The 24,409-nt window shown below is 38.1% G+C and overlaps 1 protein-coding gene across 8 annotated transcripts in view; it reads right to left on the bottom strand.

Moving 5' to 3' along the window:
• chd9 (chromodomain helicase DNA binding protein 9) overlaps nucleotides 1-24,409 on the bottom strand; it is a 71,559-nt gene that overhangs the window by 5,647 nt on the left and 41,503 nt on the right. For 6 of the 8 annotated variants that reach the window (XM_016231540.1, XM_016231545.1, XM_016231538.1 and 3 more), the window contains 28 exons: nucleotides 22,096-22,164; nucleotides 21,026-21,081; nucleotides 20,705-20,822; nucleotides 20,448-20,534; nucleotides 20,209-20,346; nucleotides 18,781-18,902; nucleotides 16,061-16,304; nucleotides 14,497-14,673; nucleotides 14,256-14,399; nucleotides 13,900-14,155; nucleotides 13,597-13,807; nucleotides 11,965-12,160; nucleotides 11,682-11,858; nucleotides 11,321-11,506; nucleotides 10,432-10,542; nucleotides 9,754-9,950; nucleotides 9,092-9,291; nucleotides 8,838-8,997; nucleotides 6,704-6,793; nucleotides 6,039-6,142; nucleotides 5,838-5,955; nucleotides 5,639-5,696; nucleotides 4,611-4,659; nucleotides 4,244-4,496; nucleotides 3,238-3,443; nucleotides 2,262-3,128; nucleotides 1,041-1,201; nucleotides 550-780 (listed from right to left, as the gene is read on the bottom strand). In XM_016231540.1, the coding sequence (XP_016087026.1) occupies nucleotides 550-780; nucleotides 1,041-1,201; nucleotides 2,262-3,128; nucleotides 3,238-3,443; nucleotides 4,244-4,496; nucleotides 4,611-4,659; nucleotides 5,639-5,696; nucleotides 5,838-5,955; nucleotides 6,039-6,142; nucleotides 6,704-6,793; nucleotides 8,838-8,997; nucleotides 9,092-9,291; nucleotides 9,754-9,950; nucleotides 10,432-10,542; nucleotides 11,321-11,506; nucleotides 11,682-11,858; nucleotides 11,965-12,160; nucleotides 13,597-13,807; nucleotides 13,900-14,155; nucleotides 14,256-14,399; nucleotides 14,497-14,673; nucleotides 16,061-16,304; nucleotides 18,781-18,902; nucleotides 20,209-20,346; nucleotides 20,448-20,534; nucleotides 20,705-20,822; nucleotides 21,026-21,081; nucleotides 22,096-22,164 (4,986 nt within the window). The remainder of the gene's footprint in view (nucleotides 1-549; nucleotides 781-1,040; nucleotides 1,202-2,261; nucleotides 3,129-3,237; nucleotides 3,444-4,243; nucleotides 4,497-4,610; nucleotides 4,660-5,638; nucleotides 5,697-5,837; nucleotides 5,956-6,038; nucleotides 6,143-6,703; nucleotides 6,794-8,837; nucleotides 8,998-9,091; nucleotides 9,292-9,753; nucleotides 9,951-10,431; nucleotides 10,543-11,320; nucleotides 11,507-11,681; nucleotides 11,859-11,964; nucleotides 12,161-13,596; nucleotides 13,808-13,899; nucleotides 14,156-14,255; nucleotides 14,400-14,496; nucleotides 14,674-16,060; nucleotides 16,305-18,780; nucleotides 18,903-20,208; nucleotides 20,347-20,447; nucleotides 20,535-20,704; nucleotides 20,823-21,025; nucleotides 21,082-22,095; nucleotides 22,165-24,409) is intronic. The other 2 variants (XM_016231542.1, XM_016231543.1) reach the window with 1 other exon arrangement.

Below are 24,409 nucleotides of genomic sequence, written 5' to 3'. Positions count from 1 at the left end.
TATCACAGCTAATATGAAATATTTCAGCCAGAACTATCTGTTCATTAAAAATATAAATGTATGCAAGTTACTTAAGCTCACCAGCCCTGAATTTATGTAATAAAACATATAGTAAAACATATTTTTAAAACAAAGTAATAATTAATATAATAAAAAGAATAAAGTACAATAATACAATGAATATGATATAATTATTATTACACACTTCACCTTTAAAGCAAGGACAGAGCACAGAGGCTAAGACTGATTTTGTGCACCGGGTTTAGTTTAAATGGGTTAATGTTGCAACTTCAGTGTAGCAGATTTGATTCGATCCCAGCAACAGTCACAGGAATATACCGTTGGTCTCCAGACAGATATTGAAAGCAAAAACTACAAATGAAACTAAAGCTGCAAAATCAAATGAAAGGAAGAAAGAAAGAAAGTAACAAACAAACAAATACTGGAGGAAAAGGGGGAAGACCAAACAATAAAAACAAACAAAACATGCCAAGCGCTGCAATGACACTGCAGATCGGCATTTGTGGGGGAGAACGTAAAATAACATACGTCATTGATTTTGACTGAGAACTCCTTTTCGCTGTCTGCAACATGCTTCTTCACCTTTGAACCCTGAGGGGAGGCTGAAGGGTCTTCTGTGAGTGTGGATGTGTTGTCCAGGAGTTTGGTGGTGTAAAAAGAAGTCACTGCATTGCCTTCATATGCACGACGAACTCCTGGCCATTTCCCTTTCAACACTGCCTGACATATACTGTCCAAACGGTTTATCATGACACGGTCCTGCAATGTGTGGAGAATAGTAATGTAAGGACATTACAACTAAGTACTGTACTTTAAGGTGGAACTTTATGATTGTGGTGGGGTAGAGAAAAACCATGTTCCAAAGCAGAATATTGTTTCTGTATGTTTATAACTTTTTAATAAATGAAATGATACCGTTCTAGCGACAGAGCCACAACTAGATACAACTAAGACACAACATTGACAGAGCAAGACCAGAAAAGAGGAATTGGCACAAGATGTTGGCCTGGGCTGCTCACCTTTGGCCAGTAGGAGGCAGCAAGCATATAACCTCCCTGGAAAGGGTGGGGAGGGTTAGAGATACCGTTGGTCACATGACTGTCCTGCATGTCATCTTGTGTAGTGTTGAGTGAGGCAACGCTGTCTTCGTCAAAGCCTTTAACACCAGGCACTGTTGACGCTACCGGAATACAGACAAACCCATCAATGTCATACTGATCAAGCACACTTTAAACATTATCCATTTCACATTTTGCAAAACTCAAACTTCAAAACTCTGCAATTTTTTGTATGTACAGAATATCCAGACAACCTACTACATTTGTGAAAATGTACTCAACGCTCAACCTGACTTTCCATTTTCAGTGTGATAAATGAACCAGAAACAACATTAGTCTCTTTCTTGACTAGACTGCCAGACAGGACATTTTTAACTGGATTAAAACAACTATTTATTTCAGAGATGACAAAAGAATGCCACTTGCTGAATTTAAACAAAGACATGTCACAGCTTTGTAGCATATTATGGTTTAAATGCCTATTACATAAAGCTTCACATATTGTTAAGAAATAGCAGGCAGTGTCCAGTATATATATATGATGTACACTGCAGTATGCACTACACAAGCCTATTTTAACCCACACTGAAGATATACATATTGAATGAAGCATTTCTCTCTCTTAAAATAGTCTCTGGGCATGCATTAAAACTCGTGACTCTCAGAACTGATTAATGCATTAGTGAGTGAACTGAATGGACACCTGAATATTGCTACTGGGACTGCATTCTACCCAAAGAAAACCGCTTAAAATCACTTTTGCACTGGCACACACATGCACTCGTTAAAAAAAAAACCTTATACACTACCATATACACTATTCGCCATACACTATTGTTCAAAAGTTTGGGATTGGTAAGATTTTAAATATTTTTGAAAGAAGTGCTCACCAAGGTTGCGTTTATTGGATCACAAATACAGTAAAAACAGTATTACAACTAAAAATAACCATTTTCTATTTGAATATTTTTTTTTATTGTTATTTATTCCTGTGATGGTAAAGCTACATTTTCAGCAGCTATTACTCCAGTCTTCAGTGTCACATGATCCTTCAGTAATCATTCTAATATTCTGATTTGATGCTCAAGAAACATTTCTTATCACTATTATCTACAGTTATTTTCTACAGTTACTGTAGAAAGTCTACAACGTACTATTTAAGTTAATCAGATAACTACTTACCGTTCTTTGGTACCTCCTCACTATCACTGTCTTCTGAAGATGTGGATGATGATGAAGACGACGAAGAGCCTGAAGAACAGGAGGAAGACGAAGACGAGGAATTTGATCCAGACCGTGACGAAGACGAGGATGAGGAAGAAGATCTTGATGAAGAACTCGACGAAGAGCTGGATGAGGATCCGTCTGAGTCTGCTCCCGACCCCCTCCTGGCCTCTTTGCGGCTCCGCTTACTCAGTTTCTTCTGTTTTCGAGTTACTGAGTTTGGAGTGAGCGGTTTTGTTCTGGCTGCCACCATCCGGCTCTCGTTCTCTCCCGCTTTGTGGATGTCATCTTTCTCATCCATTCCTGAAGGTGTTGGTGGTCTGATAGAGGGTGTCTCCATCTTGGGATCTTGCTCTCCACTCTCTTCCTCTCCCTCTGACAGTGGCTCCTCCTTTAGTTCAGTTTGGTTTGGGAGTGGTGAAGTAGAAGCCTCTTTAGCCTGAATGTGCTGGAGGGGGGTTGGGATGTGACATTGTCCCAGTGAAGGTGTCTGATTCTGGGCTTGGACTTGTGCTGCAGTTCCCTTGTTCTGGGTGTAGTTCCTCTGTGCCACCATAAAGCAGAGATCCGGGTCACGGAGGATATGGTAATCTGTTCGGCTGACTCCGTGTTTGGCTGCCCCAAGAAGAAGATCCCGATCATGAGATCCTGTTTCCCACCACACTGGAAGATCCGGTCCTTGCTGGCACAGTGCGAGACGCTCATAAAGCTGCGGGTGACGCAACACCTGTTCTCTTATCTTCCGCAGCAACTCCACTCTGTATAAGGTACGGGAGGCACGCTCCTCTGTGATAGGTTGTATAGCAAGAGAGGAATCCACCATATCTGAGGAGAGAGTAGACAAAAACTGATGATGAAAAATGAAAAAATACAGCAGACTTGCTTAAAAACTAAGTTTAGTATGTGTGCATGTTTAGATGTTTGTGGCACTGACCTCCCTCTATAGCGGGTAGGCGGCAGACTCTCCTGCACATGGCAATAAAGGCACACAGGTACTTGTGTAGACTCTCGTCAGTTTTCTTGTGCAGTCGAGCCATGGCTCTGAACTTGGTCCAGTCAAAACGGCCCAACTCTGGATCAAACACTACCCCAAATGTTGAAACCACACGATAGAAATCTGCCTCCTCTCTACGCGTCCACCTATTGAAAAATGGAAAAATGATCAATTCATAAAAAGTTACTGGTTCACACAAAGAACTTCAGGTTTATATATGCCTCCTTTTCACCTTAAATGCAAGTCATGGATATTTCCATGAATATGAAATGTATTTCAGATATTTCTGTTTATTAACTCTGTTAAACAGCTGATCATGTGGGAAGCTGCCCATTTTATGTAAAATCAAACCGCTTTCTCTAGGTCACATGATCTCATGTGGGTTTACATAATTTTAAACAGATTTTTCAAGCATTATTCAGCAGAAAAAAATACTTGTGCATTCTTAAGTCGAATTAAAGCTGGAATACACTACATGACTTTTAAAATCTGAAGAGAATTTCAAACACTAGGAATCCTACACTTGCAGACTTTATAAATGGTTACAGAGGAAAACTGGGCATCAAACTAAACAACTAAGGATCACACACTACCATGCTTTCAAGCTTTTCCAAAAACTCACACAGAAACATGCACCTCATTGCTAGGAGACACATGAAATGAAAACAATGTATTCTAAAATCGGCTCAAAATATCAAACATGTCTGATATCCTCCGACTGGATGGAATCATAGTCTAAAGCCTTAAAAAAGAGAGACTATAACCATCATACGCTACGTGATTTTCTGTGAAATCTGTCAACTCAAACTGCCAAAAATCTGCAGACTGGCTCAGACTTCAGGCAACTAGCGCTGACTCCTCCACACTTCACATTAGAGGGAAAAAACTATGTGCAAAAAGTAGTGTATTCCAGCCTTTACAGCTGATGTTAACTAAAATCTCTCACCGCTGTTGTCTTTCAATTTTAGCAGCAATTTTGGGACTGAGTGTGTCGCTGAGCATGGGGGGCAGAGGGTAGAGGGCAGGGGTCATGGTCTGCTGTGTCTGGTGGATCTGAAGTATCTGTCTGCTCTTGGTGAAGCGCTGAGATGCGGTGATCAGACGCCGCAGTCGGGCCGTCAGCGCAGAGGTTGAGGGCCAGTACATCCCTGAGCCAGCACCCAGAGTCCCACCTCCACCATCTAATACAGAACCTCCTTCTGCACAAACACACTGCTAATGACTAACAATGTCTTAATATTAACTCAAAATAAATTAGGGGTTTATTTATAAAAGGGAATGAGAATCACTATAACACTATAGTTTGTCAATACCTCCGCCTGTATCAGTGATGACCAGGTCTCCTGGGGAGGAAGCATCATCCTAGAGGTAAGAGCACATGTTAAATCATAGTTCAACACTATAACACACACACAAAACACAAAGAATGCCCTTTAAAATTCTTGAATTTTAACTAAATTTGAATTGAGGTAGCACACAGACTTAGAAATAAAAAGGATAAAATAAATGAAAATAAATTCATATAACTGTTGTCAATGTTATGAATGAAAAACAGTTTATAACAGTATGTTTTAGTATGAATTATTGTGTATGTCGCCATACACACAACATAATACTTCCAGAAACAGTATATATATACACATATATGTGCCATTGAGAAGGTGATTAGCTACACCTGATTGAGTTTACAAGTCATTTTTAGGAGGGGGTGATCCTTTTTCCAACTCAGTGATTCAGTTTTTTTTTTGTGTGTGTTTATTTTGGTGTTATATCTTTCACTTGGATGTTATAATTTGCACTGAGTAAATACAGCTGGATAAAACAAAAACTGTGTCCATCTTCATTTCAGGCTGCAAAGCAATGTGAATTAAATGCGATTCATTTAAAGGGGTGTTCAACACTATATTCTTTTCTATACACACTGTATGTATATATATATATATATATATATATATATATATATATATATGTGTGTGTGTGTGTGTGTGTGTGTGTTTGTGTGTATTCCATGAATATTATATGCAGATTTATAAATAAAAAGTTATAGTATTCTACAATATTCTACAAATTAGGGAACAAATAGGCAGCTATTTAGTTACAAAACATGATGTTGGACTAATAAATACCTGCTTTGTGACTGTGTTTACTGAATTGAAACTACATTACTCTTGTGTGCTGTGACCTATTCAATTCAAATTCTAACTCATGAATTGAAAAGACAACCTATTCTAAAATTCGCCCATCCCTGAAGTCACACTAACTGACATTCTTTGAGCTTCTGTATGCACTTGTGTGTGTAACAGTCTTATCAGGCCCAGTTCTCTCTCTTCCAGTTGCATACCTCCATATCATCCTTCAGCAAAGCTGGAGCAGGCTTATACTCAGGGTCGTCCACATCTCTGCACAAACAGATAACACACACACACACACACACACACAAACAAACACAGTTACAAATACTTAAGAGAGTTACTGCAGGCAGAAACTGATAAAAGACTTCCTCTATCTGTATGAATGGAGCACATGTTTGTGTCTCTTACCCATCCATAAAATCATTTCCTCTCTGCTCAGCAGCGATGGCCTTCTCGTCCGGCCGCCCAACCCTGTCTATGAAACACAGTGCTGGATCTGCACGAATAGTGTTGTACTTCTCATAACCTACAACACATAAAAACAGCCATTAGATAAAAGTGTGTACGCACACATAAAGCCTTGAGCGCAACAGAGCTGATCGGACTCACCGTGCTTAAAGACTCCTAACAGCAGACATTTGTCCGAGAGCATGTCCCACCACAGAGCAGGCATCTCTGAATGATCCGGCTCAGGAACCCAGATCTCTATCTCACTGAGAGACAGCAAAACAAACCTTGCAGCCATTACTAGCAGTAACCTGCTATACATTTTAGTCTACGGTTATTAAAATTTTGGATTTCGATACAGACCACAATTTAAGTCTGATATTGTCATTTACTGAATTTTTTTTGGTGAACTATTCCTTTAAATGCAGATATTGATATTACATGAGAACATTCCTGAAGTTTCCTCAGCAGAACAGCAGATGGCGCTTTAATGTTCCTCTTACTGAACAAACTGGCTTAAACTGACTAACACCAGTTCAATGAGGATCTATTTATAATCCTAAATCTAAAGAGATCTATGATATACACAAGAGAATGTCTTGTGAAACCTTGTATATTTTAAGGTTTTGATCAGTTTTATATGGCTTAAAATTAAATACAAATTACCAGCATGTAAAAAAAGCATTTAAAATACTAAGAACACTTGTACTGGTACTGTTACTTCTACCACTATTGGTATTACACATGCAGAACACGCTCCGCTCAGATGTTTTGGTTTCCCAGACTAGTTAAAGTAATAAGATGAGAGGGTTCATGACAATTCTTACCTGACATCTGCCCCATCCAGTACTTTTTGGCAATGTACTCCGATCACCTCTTGTTTCAGATAGTACAGCATTCTGACTCTCAGCAGCACCCTGCCAGACAGAGACACAGAGAGATTGAGGTCAAAGTATGCAATGTAAATTGTAACTATTAATAACACTGACAATAAATATTCTTGAGGACCAAATTAGCTTATTAGAATGATTTCTGACGAATCATGTGACACTGAAGTAATGATGGTGAAAATCTAGCTTTGCCATTACAGACGTAAATTACATTTTAAAATATAACACATGTATTTTAAATTGTAATAATATTTCACAACATTGCTTTTATGTATTTTTGATCAAATAAATGTAGCCTTGGTTAGCATAAGACCTCTTTCAAAAACATAAAAAATCTTACCATCCCCAAAACTATTGAACACTACTGTAAACTGGCTTATGTGTACGATCTGATGTAAAATGCACTGCCATAAGAATGGTGTTAATGAGTGCTAACACATACAGCCTTTTCCAGCCTTTTCATTTCTTAATGAAAGTTGCTTCAGAGGACATGCATGACAGTACATGTTGCCAATGTAACTGTTCAAAATCATTAGTGTTCAAAAACATTAAAAAAATAAAATACATCTATCGGTAAGATTTTTGGAACATTTGCACATATACACACACACACACACACACACTTACTTCAGGTGGACTCACAACTTTGCTTTCAAGCTTATTCACATGTGTTCATGTCATGATCTTTTTGTGAAATGACAAGAGAATTTACAGTCTTTCATACTAAAACTAATTTTTACCCTAATATTAGTGGCATTTCAGCCCAGAGGAAAACTGCAGATGCATACAAAGCTGACAGCTGTGTCCCAGGTCATCGCTTGTGTGTGTGTGTGTGTGTGTGTGTGTGCGTGCGTGTTAAACAGGACAGCTTTCTAAACAATAGGGAACTTTCTCCAATGGCAGAGAGCCCTGAATGCACAGCCAGCCTTACAGTAATAAACTCTCTCCACACACACATCCTGGTCCAGAACAGTTCATTTATCAAAGCACAATCACACAGCCTGATTTATAGCGTGACATGATGTACAACACTTTGGCTGCTTTCTAATGCAAGAATTGTTAAGCATTTGCAGACAAAGAGAGACAGCCAGCCAGACAGATTTGATAGTGAGTTTGACAACTAAAGTGTCAAGAACTGAAGAGCGTGACCTGAAAGCACCTCATCTTCCACTCCCTAAGAGAAAAACCCCTAAACAAGTGTGTGAGAGTGGGCTTTACCAGAATAAGATCACAGGGCTAAAATGGGAGATTCCCTTCTATCATTGCATCACACTCACACACTTCCTCCAGAGTGGCAGATATCCATCTAATGAGGCGTTCACACACAGCCGAGTGGCTGTGTACAGCCTGATTTATAGCGTGACATGATGTACAACACTTTGGCTGCTTTCTAATGCAAGAATTGTTAAGCATTTGCAGACAAAGAGATGGGGACAGCCAGACAGATTTGATAGTGAGTTTGACAACTAAAGTGTCAAGAACTGAAGAGCGTGACCTGAAAGCACCTCATCTTCCACTCCCTAAGAGAAAAACCCCTAAACAAGTGTGTGAGAGTGGGCTTTACCAGAATAAGATCACAGGGCTAAAATGGGAGATTCCCTTCTATCATTGCATCACACTCACACACTTCCTCCAGAGTGGCAGATATCCATCTAATGAGGCGTTCACACACAGCCGAGTGGCTGTGTGGTTGAAAGTGGGTGTTACTGCTGCTTTATGGCCTAACGTTATTGGTGAGTTGCACAACAGGTAATATAAAAAAAAAAAATCAGATCATAAATGGGATGCACTGATGGTAAAAATAAGACCAGGAATAAGTGTTCTTGCTGCTAAACTATTTTTTAACACAGACAATAGTTAGAAAGTTAATTTCTTATTAAAAAAAATATTAAAATGGAAAAGTTTAGTCACTTTAAATTGTACAATATGACTGTTTTTACTGCATTTTTTGATCAAATAAATGCAACACTGGTAGACATAACAGGCTTCTTTCAAAAACACTATTTTATCGACCCCAAATTTTTGGTGTATCAAACAGTAGCGTATATTATGCTTGCAATGCAATACTCACTTGTTGCAGTGGTGTTTCAGGTGTTTCTTGTACCCATCATCAGACAACATGTGTTCTGGGTTGTGTTTTCGGATCCACTCTGCCTTCTGGATATCAAATGAGCTAGACTGAATCTTCATCTTCTTTCCTTTACGGCCTCGTGGTACTGGAGTCGACAAACCTAAATGATGTCACACGCTTCATAAACAAACAATCCTGACCGGATCAAAATGCAAAAGGTAACTGAATTTCTAACAACGCTTCAGTCCTCGTACCCAAATGGTTCTGAAGTTCCTTGGTCCTGCCGTCCTCTGTGGGAGCGATCAGATCCCACATGAAGCTTTTGATTTTATCATCTCCACGGTAATGAACGAGGCAGTATGCCAGGAGTGCTCTGCATATACACTCCACATCACGCTCGCTCAGCTGTCGCTTAAAGCGCCCGTGAGCCAGGATATCCTTCCAGCGGCCCCACCTATGACCACAGAAACACATTCAGTGGTCCATCATTTCATCTACAGTGTCAAGAACTCTGCCTGAGAAGAGACTTACTTCCTATATTTGCATATTTTGTATAAAGTTTATTTCTATAGTGTATTATACGTACAGTATGCAGCACAATGAGCTTTCATTCAGCAAGAACACATTAAACGGATCAAAAGTGATAGCAAATTCATTTAAAATGTTACTATTTCAAATAAATGTTGTTCTTTTGAACTTTCCATTTATCAACGAAAAAAATGTATCACGGTTTCCACAAAAAAGTATTAAGTAGCACAACCATTTGGTCAAATAAATGTAGCCACAGTAAGCATAAGAGACATCTTTCAACAACAAATGTCTTAACAACTCCTAACTTTTAAACAGTAGTGTATATATAGTTAATGTACTGGCATATAACAGAACTCATATCGGTAGACCACTAGCCATCACTCACCCATACACCAACAGATTTTTTTCCACCCGGAAGCACTCTGTGCGGCCATAGCTGTTGAGGCGGTCATGTGGCCGGCGGAGTTTGGGTTTGTCATCTCCGCTACTCTCCCCTTCAGAGAGCTCGGCCAGCTCGTCCTTAGTAGCACTGAACGGCCGGGTCTGTTTCCTGACACGAGGGGTGTCGATCACCAGACTGTTCTGTAGCCAAACCAAACCAAAAGACAACACTTAAAAACAGAACCACTGACCCACCTTTACTGAGAGCAGTGCTATGCATTTAAATAACGCTAACCGCATTCACTAAAACTGATGTTTGCTTTCAATCACTCTGCGCTCTCTGTGCAGCACTTACAACTAAAATACAGAGGTGCCCACAGAAAACACTGATTGAGTTATTTCAGAGTACATTACATTAAATACCAATCATGTTAACCAGCATCCTGTCATCTCTTACAGCAATGCCTCTCTGCTCAAAATCTCATTTCTGGGGGTTTTCCCATCAGCCACCGAGTCGAAGGAGCTTTCTGTAACTTGATTGTTTTTTTGTTTTTTTAACAGATGTCTACACAGAAACTGTAGTTCTCAAAGTAATCCTGGCACTGGAGAGTCAGCCAGGAGGGTGTGGGCTTCTCTGCTCTACTGTTGAACTTTGATATGGCAGAGTTTTTGTGTAACTTACTCTGCCATTGACTGTATCCATGTCAATCTCGGCTTTCTTGGCCCACTTGTCCCAGAAGTTGGGGTCATCCAGAGAGATGTCTGTTCTGTTCCCTGAAGCTACAAAACTGGCCTGTGAACACAGCAAAAACAAATGAGAACAGTATGTTAATGTCTGCACAAATACATACAAGAATTAAGGCTGCAAAATAATGGAGAAAAAAAGGACATTCCAGTATTTAGTTTCTCACTGATAATTGTTGTGATATTAAAAAAATAATTTCTGAATGACTTCAACAGATATATTTCTGGAAAAAATACATAATTCTAGAATGATTTGGGTGTTTTTTGCAGTGGAAGGCACCTTCATATATATAAAAAAAAACTTTGAAAGATGTGGGTGTAAACACTTGGGTATACTCTTTACAAGAGCCAACTCAAACCTTTTTCAGTAACCATAAAGCAAACAGTTAAAAAAAATACAACAACTTTAAAATTATAATACTAATATTACATCTTAATTTCTTAATTTTCAAACATTAAACCACAAAGCTTTACTACAAAATTACAACTACAAACTACAGGGAGCCCTTAAAGCTTCTTCTTTTTTATTCCATTTTGATTAAATATATTATTACTATTGTAATAATGCTTTTGTACTATAAAACATAAAATAGAGTATTTCATAAAAAAATTATTTCATAGAATGACTGAGCAATTTCAATACTAATAATTTATCCACAGGGAGCCCATTAAGCTTCTCCTGCGTTGTTTGATTTTATTTTGATATATCTGCAGCCTTAAAAAGAATGCCATCTGAAAATTGCTTTTATAAGAGAAAATGTAAGAAAACATTATGATCAATACTTTTTAAACATGTAAGAAATAAAAGATGGGGAAAAAAAGCTGACCTTGGCAAAGGTGGAGCCCCGACCCTCAGATTCAATAGTGATGGTCTTGGTTCTGCGTTGCAGGATTTGGTCAATGTCCTCTTCACAAAATTTAGCCCCCTCATCTTCCTCGTCCATGATGGCACCATAAGCTCCACGCCGCAGAAGGTCCTCAATCTCCTTCTTAGAGAGCTGCTGCTGCATCTGCTATAAAAGATGGAGAGAGAAAGAGAGTGAATGAAACCAGACAACACATATTACACCAGTACAAAAAAATTATGTCTACACCACCAATTATGCAAATCTCTATGTAGAGAACAACAATGTAATGAGGGCTGGAGAAAAAAAAATCCTGGTACATGGGTGACATTTAACGTCTTACCCCTCCTCCTCCTCCTAGACTGTTGTCTCGTCCGCTCATGCTTTGAAGCACCGCTTTATCCAATCCCAGCTTCAGACTGGCTCTATCGAACATCTCTCGCTCGTATGAGTTACGCGTGATTAGTCGATATACTTTAACTGCTTTATTCTGACCAATCCTGTGGCAGCGAGCCTGAGCCTGTGGATATAACAAGATGAAAAAATGAATATGAGCCAACAAGAACGTCTGCAATTTTACTATCAAGTGTGTGTGTGTGTGTGTGTGTGTGTGTGTGTATATGTACCTGCAGGTCATTCTGAGGGTTCCAGTCAGAGTCAAAGATGATACAGGTGTCGGCAGCTGTGAGGTTAATACCGAGCCCACCTGCTCGAGTACACAGCAGGAAGACGAATCGATCGGAGTCTGGTTTACTGAAACGGTCTATAGCTGCTTGACGGAGGTTCCCACGCACACGACCATCTATCCGCTCATAGAGGTATCTGAAAAAGGTCAGTTTGACTTAGAAATTACAGATCGATGTACTTTATCGAGCACTTCCACAAAGTATTCCACACAGCAATCATTACAATTTAAAATAATTAATTTATTAAAATAATAAATCACAATTTATTTCTGTGATGGTAAAGCTGAATTTTCAGTAGCCATTACTTGAGTCCTCAGTGTCACATGATCCTTCAGAAATCATTCTAATATAAGATTTGTTGCTCAAGAAACATTTCTTATTATTATCAATGTTAAAAAAAAAAAAAATTATGCTGCTTAATATATTTATGCAAACCGTGATAAACCTTTTTTCAGGATTCTTTGATTAATAGAAGGTTCAAATGAGCAGCACCTATTTGAAACAGAAATCATTACCACAAATGTTACTTTGGATCAATTTAATGCATTCTTGCTGAAGTATTAATTTCTTTCTTTCAAAAAAAAAGAAGAAAAAAAAAATCTTACTGACTCAATTTTTTGAACGGCAGTACATATATACTATCATCAAAGTATTTACATAATCCTATATACAGTATATCGAGTTTCATCAATACAAATTGACACAACAATACATTGCTTTATTGTCATTAATTAATTAACTAAATGTGTTAAAGGAATATTCTGGGTTCAATACAAGTAAAGCTGAATCAGCATCTGTGGCACAATGTTGATTACCCAAGAGCAATGTTGCAGTAGTACGTCCCTAGCTTACTCCTAAAACTCTTTTCCATCACCTTTTCACTCACTCATTCTTTCTTTCATTTATTCCATTCATGTCCTTTATCTCTTTCTCTCTTTTTTTCGTCACAGTAACATCTCACATTTTTCCATGTTACTTCCAGCTTTCTCTGACCCACTTTGGGCAGAGCTGTGCCTCTGGGACTGTGTGCATGATGTGAGATCCCTGGAGTGTCTGTGTCCTGCAGCACCCAAGCTGCATCAGCCAACATACACAGCACTTAGTTTGTTAACAGTGCACTGTATACACTGCTAGACTGTCACAGACAAGCTGAGGCAAGAGAAATATGAACGAGGCAGGAATGAAGGAAAGAAACTAATCCTAGACACTGCATAAAACGGTAACTGTCATGTGATATTGCTGATGCAAAGGGGTTCAACAGCAGAGAGCTCTGTATAAAGGGCCAGAGAGATAAGGAACATGTGAACACAACTCAAACCAGACAAGCAAAATGTGGCATTGAACTCCTGCTAAAAAAGCAGATTCGACTGCTTGTTAAAAGTGCATATATACACTGTAACGTATCTAAAACAAATAGCGTACAGCGGGACATCACAGTTCGCAGTTAAACCCCATGAACTCGGCAGGGACACGACTAGAGCCATTTACAGCAATGAAATACACCTCCACTTACAACTACAATACATTTTGTGTGCTGTAGGATAGTGTACACTCTCTGTTTTTGATTCTCACCTTCTCTGGATGAGGTAGTCTTCCAGGATGTCCAGGCAGCGCACCATCTGAGAAAAGATGAGCACTTTGTGTCCACCGGCCTTCATCTTGGGGAGCAGCTTGTCAATGAGAACGAGTTTACCTGCTGACTGAATCATAGCCTGCAGGTGGAAATCTACGGCTGTGGGGCTATACACCTCCTTGAAGTCTTCCAAGATCTTCTCCTCGGCCCCTAGAAGCGAAGAGAGAGCGACAGACTTCTTAGGACCTTGCCTAATGTGGGCTTGTTGGTTTTGACAGCAGTTGGGGTTTGTGTAGTTGTACCTTTGATGAGGTAGGGATGGTTGCAGCATTTCCGCAGTTCCATCATGGTGTTGAGCAAGTTTGGGACGTTGGCTTGACCAGCTCCTTTAGCCAGGAATGAGAAGTTCTTCTCCAGTATGGCGCGGTAGTATTTCTTCTGGATGTTGGTGAGCTCCACTTCAATGATGGTCTCCTCTTTAGGGGCCAACTTCTTCTCCACGTCTTCCTTAAGACGCCGCAGCATCATTGGTTTTAGGATGGCCTGGAGTTTCTGGACCTACACGCACATGCATTTACAAACGGAGAAGAGTAAAATATACAGAACATCTATATTAATTCAAACACAGCAATATATAGTATTTATACAAATACAGCACCTGCTCCTCAGTCTTGAGGTCTCCGAATTCCTGCATGAAGGTGCTTTCAGAAGCGAAGCGGGTCGGCTCCAGGAAGTGCAGCAGACTAAAGAGTTCCTCTACTGTGTTTTGTAGTGGAGTGCCCGTCAACAAAACCTTATGTTCCTAAGAGGTCAACAGATAATCAAGTTAAAAACATAGGGGGAAAAAAAGGCATCTGTGATAAGTTTTAAAAATAAGCATAATAATGTCTTATTTATACCAGACTCATAAGTTTGAAGCCCTCCAGAAGCTTGCAGTTCTTATTTTTGAGCCGATGGGCTTCATCAATGATGACACAGCGCCAGTCTATTGCGTTAAGTTCTGGACAGCCTCCCAATATCATCTCAAATGTTGTAATGACTGCCTGAAACCGGTAAGCACCTCTTATCACACGACCCTGTAGAAGAGAAAGAGAGTTAACAAGTGCCTGCAAATATATTCCACAGGGTTTTTTTTGTTGTTGTTGTTGTTTTTTTTGTGTTCCCTGAGGCTTTGCATGATACACAACTATACAGTCATATAGCGGCATGGGGATTTTTATTTCATCATAACTGTATATCAGTATATATAATAATACGGGTATTTTTGCAGGAAATTCAACAAAAACTGATTTTATAAAATCATATATATTTATGAATTAAATTTTAAATTATATATATCCATGTGGTTATGTTTTTTTTTTATAATGCAGTGAATTAAATACTTTATAAATCAAAGGTACTTTTTTCCTTTATTTCAGAACTTGATTAGGGATGTAACGGTATGAACATTTCTTAACACGATTATAGTGAGCAAAATTATCACGGTTATCAGTATTATCACGGTATTGTTCAAATGTGCTGGAGATGTTCAACATAATTTCTTTAGCACTCTTTTAAAAACTCCCAGCTTTTCCGCCCTTTTTTCACTCAAAACGAAACTACTCTGCGTGCTGTGCGCATGTGAGACTGTTACTTAAAACTGCTATAATTTCTTTAGCACTCTTTTAAAAACTCTGGATAGTATTTATTTATCGCGAGTTGTTCAAATCGCGGTAATCTAATACGGTTTTAATGAGTTAAAAGATGAAACGGTAATACTAACCGTGGGGAATTTTATCATGATTTATCGTCAAACCGGTAATCGTTACAGCCCTAAACTTGATGGATGCAAACCACATGGTAACACCAATTTTATAAAATGGAATGATGCAAACTAAAGTTTTAGTGTTAGTTTTATCAAATTAATATTACAAATGATTACATTATTTACAATATAAATTCTGACCGGATGAGCAGTAGATGTTGTGAAAAAGCGGATATAAAAAACGCTGACCCAACAGTTAAATTCTATATTAATGCAACAGTTTGCAATGTTTCTCCATCTATTCCATCTATTATTTCTCCATCATATTACTTGATCTTCATTGGTAGTTATGCAAATATATCCACTGTGGCATTAGTGGTATATCAAATTTCCTACCAGTTATATTTCTACCATTATGAGGTATATACTGAAATACCACCCAGCCATAACAGTGATGCTCGATTATTTGCATATCAAGCATCACTATATGGACTTTCTCAGAGATACACTCTGCCAACTTCACAATTACATTTAGTTTGAAAAGGAATAAAATAACCATAATTGAGTTGTGGCTTGCTTTTTTCCCCTCTATCTTTCTCCTTTACAAAACATGATACTAAAAGGTAACCAATTCAAAAGCCCTGAATTACAGTTAAGAGGTCTAGATCAATGCGAGGCTGACCTTCCTCTGCTGTGTGTGTGTGGGTGTGAGATCTCACCTGAGCATCTCTGAAGTGCATCTCATACTGCTGGATCATCTGTCTGCTGACCACACTGCCATGGTACACGATGACGTTGAGGTTCATCCAGGTTCTGAACTCTCTCTCCCAGTTAGCGATGGTAGAGAGAGGGGCGATGATGAGGAAAGGCCCCTTGATCCCTATGCGACAGATCTCATCCAGAAACGTGATGGACTGGATGGTTTTTCCCAGACCCATCTCATCTGCCAGAATACAGTTACGCCTGCAAATTGAGACAGAGGGGCATCAGTACCCTTTTTTACATATTTCCTTTTTTAATAGTCCCACACACAAGATACCAGATTAAATTATAAGAGTAGGTGTAAAATTGATTCAAAAATAAAAAAAATAGCAAAAATCACAAAATTAACCCTTCTTGACACAATTCCTGTTCAAATGTAGTGCTACGGCACAAACACAGTCACACGTAATACAACAGTAAGCGTCAGCATGCCCAGAATAATGACAAAACACAGAAAAGGCTGGGAATTCAGCTATTATATTATAGTAACACTTAATGGCGTTCAAATTAGGTTTGCAAGTTGCATTTGTACAAAAGCATCAGCCAGATGAGTCTCTGGAATTTAAAGTTATTTAATTCATTCATTATGAGCATCTCATTGATGCTCTCAATGCTGTCTGAAGTCTGAATGGTAGATTAGCTTTCCACCACACTCAATGCACACAGCTCTTCATTCAATGATCTATATATACATAGAAAGCAAGCAAAAGAACAAGGACACAAAGTGTATAAGAAAAGCCATGCAGATATTAGCCCACAATGAAAAGTACACTAGGGTTGTGACGGTGATGAAATTTTCACACCGGTTGATCAACGTGTAACACCACCGGTAATACCGGTATCATCGATGGGGGGAGTTGCTGTTTTCCCTTTTCTCCTCATTTTCCTTCACCTTTAAATAGCTTCTAAATGCCCGTGCGCATTTTACTTTCACTTTCAAATTAGCGGCAATTCAGCGTCAATTGCTTGTATGGACAACGACAAACTCACTTATATTAAACATAGAACTTTTGTTAACAAAACAAATAAAAATACACCATGCTATAGGCCTAATATAAAATAAAAAATAACTTACACAAAGTAAAAAAAAAAAAAAAAAAAACTGAAAATCAGCAAACACTGTGGAACCAAATAAATAAGAAATAGGCTATAGAATGTTTATTAGCAAAATGAATAAGTTGGAGGCACAACATACACACCTTGATGTCAAATAAAATACATAAATTACACAAAGTTTAAATAAAGTAAAAATCAGCAAACACTGTGGAACCAAATAAATAAGAAACGAATATTAAAAAAACCTTCCAAAATCACCTTAGATAAACAGCAAAAGTCAACAGGCTTTTCAAAATCCAAAATATCGCCAACAGGTGCTTTTGCATTTCGTTTTAAAATTAAATCTTCCGCCATCGTCTTGTCTGTCTCACCTCACACTTCTTGTCAGTCAGCTCGACTCACTCTCCTGCTGCTGCTGATCTGTGATGCGACTGTCGTTCGGCACACTGCATTGAGTTTCAGTTCAGTTTATAATTGTAGTGTCTGTTCTCTTAACTGAACTAAATGATTTTTATTACTATAAAAAATCAAAACGACGGTGGTGGGCGGTGCCGTGGTGGTCAATTGACGTAACCGGTGTTGCGGCTTAACACCGGTAACACGACTATCGCAACAAGCTGTAGCGTCTGGACCAATCAAACACACAATATATATTTTGTTAGCTATATTTAACAAATACTCTGTAACACCCCTCAGTTAACAAGCCATATGAGGACCTATGGACCCTTCCCCCGAAATGCGTAACACATCAGGAGGGCAGAACAGGCCTCTGGTTCCATGGCAACCACTGCTGATATCACTGGGTTTATTGCCTAAAGGAATGCGAAGCAGGGAAAATCACTGTATGTTCCATAGCAAGAAGCACAATGCACAGTAGAAATTGACTTTTCTACTAATTAATTCATAGGAAAACCTTTCTTTGAATGAACACACATATCCTTCAGGTCATTGTGTATGTTGTCTTTGATATTTTTAGACTATTTTATGCATGCTTATGATGGAACTCATTCCTGTCATCTTGCCTATATGTAATCCTACCATGTTTAGTATCTATGAATTCGCCTTCTGATGATCTAAACGAGCGTGTATATTATATGTCATAGTTTCATATTCTTATTTCTCTCCTCTTTACTGAGTTAAGATTTAACCCTTTCCTATACCAACTGTATGGGTGTGTGTGTATGTTAGACCAGTTTAAGTGTTTATGTAGTATGTTAGACTAGTTTAAGTGTTTATGTAGTTAATAAAGTCTTACTTGTATCACACTTGACGTTGTTCATTGTTTGCTTATAACTGGAGTCACTTAATCATGCAGATTTATGCTACAAGCTCTGAGTAAAATTGTACAGTAAGAAAGTTATTTCCCTTAACCAGGAAATTAATGTTCTTAGAATTGACAGACAGTTGACCCTGAGAGGTCAGCTAAATATCTACAGCGGATCTAAATATTTATAATTAATTATAACTAGTTATGATTAATTATTCATATTTCCCCATGAGCTGATTCGCTACAAAGCCTAAAGTACACCATATGATGCGGTCCCACTCAGTAGTTTTATTGACATATATGGGGAAGGTTAAAGAGGAAGAATCCCTAGGTCAGGGCTGAGCATTCACTTACCTGTTGTACCAGTTGAAGAGAAGCCAGTTGACCCCCTCCAGCTGGTAATCCCTGAGACAGTTTCCATTACAATACTCTCGTGACTGCCCCCGCTTCTTCCAGTGACTCGCCGGTGGACGTTCCTGAAAGTGGATTCAGTAAATGGTATTCAAGCACCAAAACTTGCATTATACACACTAACTACCTGCAATACAGTTTAACCAGGCACTGTTTGCTTTGCTACACAAATTCGACATGCATATTTAAATACTTTGCAGTGCAAACATGTCTCCTTTATATATAAATTATAGATACATCCTAAAAGGGAAGTTTGTGTACAATTTCTAGTGATCATGGCTACAGAAATTCATCAAATGATGGAGAAGTGAGTATTATGTATCCAGTAAAGCACACTATAGGCATGTTAAAGAGGTCCCTGGAGCTCTTTAAGGCAATTACAATTAGAAAGAGGAATATATGGTGAATACATTATTTAAATATTACCGTATTGGCCCGAATATAAGACGACCCCCCTTTTTCCAGATGTACCTTTTGGAAAAAGGCTTTTTAAAAACCAAATCTGGTTTTCTCAGTAGGACACATTTTGTCTTCAATTATTTTCATATTGCATATTTTTCCTATTAAAATGTTTGTTTTGAAAGTATGGTAAAAACTGGTAAACTGTACCAACAATCACATTTAAAAAATATACACTTTTTGATATACCATTAAAAAAAAACAAAAAAAAAAACAGGTAGCCCATCTGAATTAGGACATTTAGGCTATCCATCTAATAGTAGCCTACCAAAATCTTATTAACAGTAGAAGATAAATCTTACTTACAGTCACGACTCCTGCAGCTGTAAGGTTTTTTTTTCTTTTGATTTTACTCGCGATCTTTACAACACGCATTACATTACTTATTATGTACTATGGCACACTAGTTTTATGTGTATTTGGCGCTACCTATTGTTGTGGGTGTATTATTGACATGTCAAAGTCTAGAGCCTGAATATAAGACGACTGCGTTTTTTCAGATGTATTTCCAAGAAAAAAACATCGTCTTATATTCGGGTCAATACGGTAATATAATATCTTGTGCTCACCAAGGCTGCTTTTATTTGATCAAAAGTACAGTAAAAACTATAATATTGTGAAATATTATTGGAATTTAACATTCTTTTCTATTTTAATATATTTTAAAATGCAACCATTACTTTAGTCTTCAGTGTCAGCTGATGCTTTAGAAATCATTATAATATGCTGATTTGCTGCTTAAGAAACATTTATTTATTATTTGAAATAGAAATGCTAATAGATACTTGCTGGATGAAATTATTAATTTAAAAAAACATGCTTGAATGGTAATATAATATAATGTAAAGTAATATAACATAATAATATAATATATCAATGGTATTAGAGGGAGCAAGAGAGAGATGGTCTCACCACTCTGTTGGTGTGTGGTTTTGCTGCCTGCAGCTTTTTGAACTCTTTGATCTTAGTCTGGTCTACATCTTCCTTCAGCTCCCATGTGCTGTCCTCATATGGCAATGAGCACCATTTCACCAGGTAATACACCACCGGCTACACATGCACACAAAACAAGGTTTTGAGACTTACACAAAATGCACTACAGAGAGAGTGCTAACCGCACTCACACACACAATTTACAGAGCAATGGCTACCTCTCCGGTGTCCTTGTCCTCACAGTATGAGACCTCGAGAACTCTGTCCACTTCTACATAGTCAGGATTGAATAGTTCCTCCTCCATCTTAAACACACACATACACATCATTAATAATTACACATAAATCCTGTGTGTCTCCCCAGTGATTATTATGACTAAATGGCATGACATTTAACCCGAAAAGCATCATACAAAATATTCTTTGTGAGAACACAGTGTTTGCTGAAGTTACAAACAAACACAGGCATTCTTACATCAGCAAAGAAGTGTGCTTTCTGCGCCTGTTTGATCTTGAAGCGCTTGATTTTCTGCTGGATCCTCTTGTCTTTCTCTAAATGCTGCTCCGTCGCCCACTCACAGTGAAGATATGAGCTACAACAGACACACAAGTTTACATAATTACTGAATGCTCCTTACACATGTATGCTAAATTCTGCGTGCTCATCAACACATGGCTAAATTGCTCTCTGAGCTGCTCCTAGTTATTAGCAATATGTAAAACATAAATTTTTACAGCTTGAAAACTAACAGAGAAAAGTGTTAAAGCTGACAAAAGCAGTGCCTAATTGACTTACTAGTTTTTGTACTTGACGTAATACTCTTCGGTTTCTACCATCACCCCAGGAGAAACCTGTTGAATGAAGAATAAAAATAATATTATATTATAGACATATTAAATATAATATACAATAGTTTTTTTTTTTTTCATTTTTGAATGAAAAAATAATGAGTAATATAATTAATAAATAGTTCATTTTTTCCAAGAAAAGTTAATTTAAGTTAACTTATTCTTTGCTGATAAAGAACAGTGTGTAGATTTGTTTTACTACAATGATTTAAATCATATTTAAATTGTGTCTAATGTCTGTTTGAATCTTACAGACCCCATTTACACCAGGTATTAATATCTGTTTCGAGTGATCCTATCACAAGCGGTCAGTGCTCAATACAGGTGTAAACATTGGTCCAAAATGTTCTATGGCTGAAAGACCACATTTAGAGGTAGTTGAAAAAGGGATTATGTCACCTCTGCATCTAATCACTGCCCTAATGTTTCCTAATGAAATCTGGAAAAGCTCCATACATTTACAGACCTCACAGAGCATGTTTCAGTGACACAGATAACTCACTTTGATCGCAGCATGACTGCTGCAGACGCACCACTCTTGGAGCGCACTGCCGGAGCACAATCGCGTGCAGTGTGAACGCTCTGATCCATAACATGGGCGCGGAAAAAATACGCACCACAGATGGAGTGTGTGAACCTGGCGTTACGTTTGTATGCCTGCCCGGTCTGTTCTGTTCTCGTGCTCCATTTAGGCACGCTGCATTCTGACTGGTTCGGATAGTATACTGCGGGAGGTCAGGGGCGCGGAAAATCGTGCTATAAAGCGATTTACAAATCACGCAAGCTCAAATCGCGATTTTATGACGATTTCGATTAATCGCACAGCCCTAGTACACAGTCATAAAATTAGAGACAAAATCTGATCTCAACTGGTCACAGGAAGTGTGTGTGTGAGGCACATTATGTGTAATACCAGGTGCAAACAGGGCCATAATTCCCTGAATAAAAAAATTAATGAGCTCTAAAGATGAATAAGAAAAACAACTTAATAAAACACAGAGATTGTGAAACTCTTACCTCTTTTTTCACCACATGAGATGCCATGATTTTATCAACCACAGCAGCATCTTCCTCAGCAGGGTTCTCCTATACACCAACATAAACCAGATCAGAGACTCTTAACACCACAACATACACTACTTCCCTCACACCAGGTTTTCTGCAGGATTTTTAAGTGCAAATTTAAGGTTTTTTAAGACCTTTTTTAAGACCTGCACAAATAAAATTAATACCATATGAGCGGGGTAGGGCAATGTCTAAAGTACCATATTAAACTGTAAAATGACTGTAAAAAGCATAATTTACAGTTCATATACAAGTTTTCAGAAAAATAAAAAGTTTTATAAAATGATAAACTTTACATTTCAGCCTTTAAACCATTTTCAAGAAAACAGAGTCGAAAGTATTTATATATATATTCTGTGTGGTCAGTTCACAGCAGTGATAGAAATTAATCTTTTCCAATAAGTTTTATGGGCATTTTTACCTTTAAGCAATTTTTCTCTAAAAGTGTGCAACAACTTTTGAGTCAAATTCTTGCATTTGGGCTGTTACCAAGCAAATGAAATCAGTATCACCAAAATGTATCTTTGCAATGCAGAGGAAACAGAAGCTGCATCTTAAGTGCCATTTAGATTAGGGTTGGGCCGATAGACGATGCCATCGTCCATTGCCGATGGCTGGCAGACATCACGATGTTAAGCTGACATTGTGATACCCACCACCCCACCACCCCCTCTCCCGCAATCTGCCGCATCCCAGTTCCGTGTTCGGAAAGGAAATGAAGTGTACTACGGAAACCCTAAATAGCCTACGAGACGGGACGATAAAAAAAAATGTCAATACTTTTTCTCACAATTATATCGTTGGGTAAGTATAGGTGACTGTATATAAATTGCGGGCATCAGGGAGCCGCTATTGAAACCACTTTCGATTGTGCACGCTCATTTTACTTTCACTTTTGAGATTCGCGATCACAAGGACTCTATACTATGGAGCGGCAGTACACACATTTGACAAGGTTAGATGTTTGTCATTGGTGCTCAGGATCTGCAAAAATTTTAGTGGCTTAGTACAATGCATTATTTGTTTCACGTTTCGGGCACACCCCTAACCCCGCCCCCTGATGTCATCGTCCATCACGATGTTTCACTGTAGACATCGTCCGATGCCAATTTGGTAGACATCGCCCAACCCTAATATAGATGTATTTACACATTGTTTAATGCAGCTCAGAGGGACATGGAATACTTTAACCTAACTTGCAGTTACAAATGCATGAATAATGTTTTGATATTTTAAACATAAAACATTGAAAACTGAAGTTTGAAATTCTTTTTTTTAAAACTTTAAATACTTTAAATGTGAAATTAAAACCACCAGTAGGCCTTTTTAAGGCCTTAAATTTGATACAACTAAATGTAAGACTTTTTAAGACCCCGCGGAACCCCTGTCACACACACACCCCTAAAAGGATGCACTGGCTTTTCTCCTTCTAAACATATCATATTATATTCAAGATCAGAGAACTGCTTGAGCATGCTGGGATACAACATAAGAAACAAGTCTGTGTGCTGCTAACTGCAGTGAGATTCTATGTTCTCACCACAAACAGTTGCACTGCAGGCTGTTTGTGAGCGTTGGAGTTGCTCTTCTTGGCTTTGACGATGACCTTCATTTCTTCATCAGACAATCGAGCCTCATCATCATCCTCATACTTCTTCCTCTTGACTTTCCGGTTCGAACGCCGCTTCTGTAGACACACACACACACACAAACAAAAATGAGTGTGCTCATCAAGGCTGCATTTGTTTGATCAAACAGATAATGATATATTATGGAATGTTATTACAATTTAAAATAACTGTTTTTTTATTATGTTTTTTTTTTAATGTAATTTATTTCTGTGATGGCAAACTGTATTTTCAGCAGCCATTACTCCAGTTTTCAGTGTCGTATAGTAGAAATCATTCTAATATAACATTTGGTGCTCAAGAAACATGTCCTATTATTATCAATGTTGAGAACAGTTGTGCTACAGTTGAATTTTTTAAGTTATTTTTTTTAAATCATTCACTTATTTTGAATAGTAGTGCGTATAATATATATATATATATATGTAGCGAATCAGCTCATGGGGAAATATGAATAATTAACCATAACTAGTTATAATTAACTATTCATATTTTAGATCCACTGTAGATATTTAGCTGACCACTCAGGGTCAACCGTCTTGTCAATTCTAAGAACGTTAATTTCCTGGTTAAAGGAAATAACTTTCTTACTGTACAATTCTATAAGTTTGTAACATAAATCTGCATGATTATTGACT

Source organism: Sinocyclocheilus grahami, unplaced genomic scaffold (genome assembly GCF_001515645.1).
Source record: "Sinocyclocheilus grahami isolate Dianchi unplaced genomic scaffold, SAMN03320097.WGS_v1.1 scaffold394.1, whole genome shotgun sequence".
Classification (NCBI taxonomy): Eukaryota; Metazoa; Chordata; class Actinopteri; order Cypriniformes; family Cyprinidae; genus Sinocyclocheilus; species Sinocyclocheilus grahami.
This window is presented reverse-complemented; position numbering and strand designations above follow the sequence as displayed.